Here is a 5,000-nt window from a genome sequence, read left to right on the forward strand (position 1 = left end):
TTCCCTTCAGCACCGGCGCATTCACACGAGAAGTCATAAAACGTGACTTACTGTAGTAAAACAGCGAGTGAGGAATGTGATTAGTGGAGGAACTTATGAGCAGTAATAATGAAGAGAAGTTTAGTGCTCCTGTCTCCTTCTTTTACTACATTAAACCACGTTAAGCTTTATTTTCAACCAGAAGCGTTTTAGACTCTGGGAGAAGCTGATTCTGATTCTCACCATTTCTCAGAAGCTGGAGCTGTAACACAAGTTTAAAAGTGAAACAGGGAGGAGAATCCAGATAAACACAGATACATGTGGAGCTGTAACCCTGGATCTGCACCTTATTCCACACTGATGCAGATTCAGCTCAGATTCACACGCTGGTGAGGGTTTACTGATCAAGCCGAGCGCCGAACAAAGTGGCGGTTACACAAATGTCGAGTTTAAGGGAACGAATTTCTCCATGAAGGGCGTCGAGCTTCAACGATTTTGAGTTTAGGGGACTCTGAGTTAGAAGGTACCGCCGTATTTTGTGGTGGACTCGTCGACTTGGTAAATAAATCAACTTTCCAGTGAGAGATGAAATATAAATAAATAATATGAATATCAGAAGTGAGACTCTCTTGATCGTGAGTATATGAAAGGATCTTCCTGTGTGTTGATCAGTTGATCAGTCAACCACGAACTTGTGCCCCCCCCCACACACACACACACTTGTGCATCGCCCCCCCCTCCCCTTCATCATCCACCGCACAGAAATCATTGAGAAGCTTCTGACAAGCTAAAAGAACGTAATTAATGTTGTGCACATCATACATGCGATGCAATTTTGCTGATTGAAAATATTACTTTAAAAAGATAATACAGTCCGACCCCATCAGAGCCGATTCTATCAGCACGTTATATAAACTCCTGCTTCACTTTGGTAAATCGTACACACACACACACACACACACACACACACACACACACACACACGTCCTGTAACTGCAGTTTTTACTGTTTTTATAACAGCTTTTGTAACCGGTTTATTTTCGCTGTGAGCTCTATTCAGAAGGGTTTTCTTCAGACGGAACTGAATAACAATAAACGTGTGTGTGTGTGTGTGTGTGTGTGTGTGTGTGTGTGCGTGTGTGTGCGTGTGTGCGTGTGTGTGTGTGTGTGTGTGTGTGCGTGTGTGCGTGTGTGTGTGTGTGTGTGTGTGTGTGTGCGTGTGTGTATGGTGTGTGTGTGTGTGTGTGTGTGTGTGTGTGCGTGTGTGCATATGTTTAGTGTTAGTGTGTGTGTGTGTGTGTGTATGGTGTGTGTGTGTGTGTGTGTGTGTGTGTGCATATGTTTAGTGTTAGTGTGTGTGTGTGTGTGTATGGTGTGTATGGTGTGTGTGTGTGTGTGTGTGTGTGTGTGTGCATATGTTTAGTGTTAGTGTGTGTGTGTGTGTGTGTATGGTGTGTATGGTGTGTGTGTGTGTGTGTGTGCGTGTGTGCATATGTTTAGTGTTAGTGTGTGTGTGTGTGTGTGTGTATGGTGTGTATGGTGTGTGTGTGTGTGTGTGTGTGTGTGTGTGCACTCGCGCCCCCCCAGGTTGAAAACCCCTGCTCTAGATGATGACGCCTGATTGGTGGAGCTGGAGTAACCTTGTGTGTGTGTGTGTGTGTGTGTGTGTGTGTGTGTGTGTGTGTGTGTGTGTAGACTATGGCAGCATGTTACCCGTGCCATCCTGAATAAAGATCAGACCGATGCCACCAATGAGAAGTTTGTGCTGGAGGAGGCTCAGAGGAGGTCGGCGAAGGAGAGGAAGACGAAGAACGAGGAGTGGACGCCGGTGCTGTTCGACCAGGACGCCGCCAGCGGGGAGTGGCACTACCGCTACGCCGAGTACGTCCATACCACTGCTCCTCCTCACACTGCTCCTCCTCACACCATACAGATACCACTGCTCCTCCTCACACTGCTCCTCCTCACACCATACAGATACCACTGCTCCTCCTCACACTGCTCCTCCTCACACTGCTCCTCCTCACACCATACAGATACCACTGCTCCTCCTCACACTGCTCCTCCTCACACTGCTCCTCCTCACACCATACAGATACCACTGCTCCTCCTCACACTGCTCCTCCTCACACTGCTCCTCCTCACACCATACAGATACCACTGCTCCTCCTCACACTGCTCCTCCTCACACCATACAGATACCACTGCTCCTCCTCACACTGCTCCTCCTTACACTGCTCCTCCTCACACCATACAGATACCACTGCTCCTCCTCACACCACATAGATACCACTGCTCCTCCTCACACTGCTCCTCCTCACACCATACAGATACCACTGCTCCTCCTCACACCATACAGATACCACTGCTCCTCCTCACACTGCTCCTCCTCACACTGCTCCTCCTCACACCATACAGATACCACTGCTCCTCCTCACACTGCTCCTCCTCACACTGCTCCTCCTCACACTGCTCCTCCTCACACCATACAGATACCACTGCTCCTCCTCACACTGCTCCTCCTCACACTGCTCCTCCTCACACCATACAGATACCACTGCTCCTCCTCACACTGCTCCTCCTCACACTGCTCCTCCTCACACCATACAGATACCACTGCTCCTCCTCACACTGCTCCTCCTCACACTGCTCCTCCTCACACCATACAGATACCACTGCTCCTCCTCACACTGCTCCTCCTCACACTGCTCCTCCTCACACTGCTCCTCCTCACACCATACAGATACCACTGCTCCTCCTTACACTGCTCCTCCTCACACTGCTCCTCCTCACACCATACAGATACCACTGCTCCTCCTCACACCACATAGATACCACTGCTCCTCCTCACACTGCTCCTCCTCACACCATACAGATACCACTGCTCCTCCTCACACCATACAGATACCACTGCTCAGATACCACTGCTCCTCCTCACACCAAGGGCTCCCAGAATCTGGTTTGGTTGGTTGTGTAGGTCTCACACGGCGAGTGTCGATCAGGGTGAAGCTGAAGGAGCTTTCTAAAGTTCTCAGGAACATTATTATTTCTGTTCCTCCCAGTTTAGTCGTAGCCAGTTCCTCTTCCTCTGCTGGAGACCCCGATGGCGTACTGAGGAGGGTATGATATCCTGACACGCCCTCTTTCTGATGTGTGAGGTCAATCTCGCTCACGGAGAGTCACGCACCTAATAACCAGGGTCCTTAGACAGCACCCAAGACCCCGCCCACTTTTAAGTCTAGTCTTTTCCCACCCGGCAGACTAGCGGCCGATTTTGTCCGCTGCAGCCACTAGGGGGCGCCCAGCCGACCGGTAGGAGAGCTGATGCGTTAGTGGAAACTCCCTAGAACCACAAGTCGTCCCCGGACAGGAGCAGCACACGAGATCTCACAACCCGCTCTCAGAGCTCAGAGAGAAACCAGCAGCTACTCCAGGAGCAGTAACAGCTCAGCAGGATTTAGGCCAATCAGAGCCAACGATGCCGTATGACATCATCAGGACTCACAACATACCGCTCCAGATTTATTTCAAATCCTCACAATAATAGAAATCGAGCATTTAATTAATTTATGTTTTCTCTCTCTCTGTCTCTCTCTCTCTCTCTCTCTCTGGCAGTACTCGACCGTGGGATCCCCTGAATGATTTGGTGCAGTTTGAGAAAGATGGGCGTGTTCAGACTAAAGTCCGGCACCGCACCCCTATGGTACGTTCAGCCAGTGTAGTTAGTCTCAGTGCGCAGGGCTGCCGGAGGGACAATTACCTGAGCCAGGTACGACCTGTAGCCACGCCCGCTTTGTTTACCCTGCCTGCCTGCCTGCTCCTGCTCCGCCCATCCGCCAAACTCTGCCATCACCAAGCTGCGCTGCCTCAGTGTCACATGTTTGTTTGTTTGTTTGTTTACGCTCTGTGTTGATTTGTTTGACTTATATAGCAAACATAAGCCACGCCCATTTCTACTGCGCTTCAATAACCAGTAATTACATTCACTATACATCATACACCTGTGTGCAAAAGTTTGGGCACCCCTGGAACTATCCACTGCTTGTGCAGGTACCTTGACTATCCAGCGGAGGTCGTGTCGGAACCCTCGTCCATGTTCCCACCCTCGGGCACCCGGCCAGGTCGACAGCTCCAAGATTTAAACTGTGCATGAGATTGCCCCCCACCCACCCTGAGCACCCTGTTTACTTTATATATGGGGTGAAATAAAGTAAAGCAGAAGTCATGACAAGTGCAAAAGTCTGCACACCCCTGTAATAACACAGTCTCAAACCTTCTTTAATTAATCAGGTCTTAGTTAGTACTTCATAACCTGTTAACCGTGGGCTCCTTTATGCAGTCGACTGACTCACTGAGATAAGAAACGCTAGTTAAGCCACATGGTGAAAATCAAGGCGACGTCTGCAAGGTGAGAATGGGAAAGCAAATACAACAGGGAAGGACCTGCAGAAGGTTCCGCTGATGAGGGCGTGGTGGTGCAGCGCTTCTTCCACGAACATGATCTGCATGGAAACGCCAACAAGGAACTCGAACCTGCAACCTCATCACAGAAGTCTGGAACCTTCTGGAGCTCAGTGATGAGGACTGATGCTATAATGATGGAGCTGTTTGCTCAGAACCACTGTGGGTTCCAGTATACAGTATATATCTGTACACAAACTGAAGCTTCTACAACAGGACAACCGTCCAAAAGACCTCCAGTTCCACCATGAATCACCTCAGGAAGCATGATCTGAAGATTTTGGAGGGTCCTCAGTGACCTAAGTGATGTACAGTAGATCTTCATCATGTTGTGGATGCAGGAGGATCCTGAGTGGGGTGCACAAACTTTTGCACACGAGTAACTGTGTGTTTGTAATTTAATGTAACAGTGTTCATATTAAAACGTTTAGTGCAGAAGGTGGATTTTACCTGACAGCAGGGGTTCACAAACTTTAGTGTGTTCTGAGCTCTGTGTGTGTGTGTGTGTTTACACACCGATGAGCCAGAACATTAAAACCACCTCCTTGTTTCTACACTCA

The 5,000-nt window shown here is 49.2% G+C and overlaps 1 protein-coding gene across 4 annotated transcripts in view; it reads left to right on the top strand.

The window, feature by feature from the left end:
• osbpl8 (oxysterol binding protein-like 8) overlaps nucleotides 1–5,000 on the top strand; it is a 52,863-nt gene that overhangs the window by 39,718 nt on the left and 8,145 nt on the right. For 3 of the 4 annotated variants that reach the window (XM_062997381.1, XM_062997389.1, XM_062997395.1), the window contains 2 exons: nucleotides 1,675–1,860; nucleotides 3,595–3,748. In XM_062997381.1, the coding sequence (XP_062853451.1) occupies nucleotides 1,675–1,860; nucleotides 3,595–3,748 (340 nt within the window). The remainder of the gene's footprint in view (nucleotides 1–1,674; nucleotides 1,861–3,594; nucleotides 3,749–5,000) is intronic. The other variant, XM_062997372.1, reaches the window with a different exon arrangement.

Source organism: Trichomycterus rosablanca, chromosome 1, assembly GCF_030014385.1.
Source record: "Trichomycterus rosablanca isolate fTriRos1 chromosome 1, fTriRos1.hap1, whole genome shotgun sequence".
NCBI classification, from domain to species: Eukaryota; Metazoa; Chordata; class Actinopteri; order Siluriformes; family Trichomycteridae; genus Trichomycterus; species Trichomycterus rosablanca.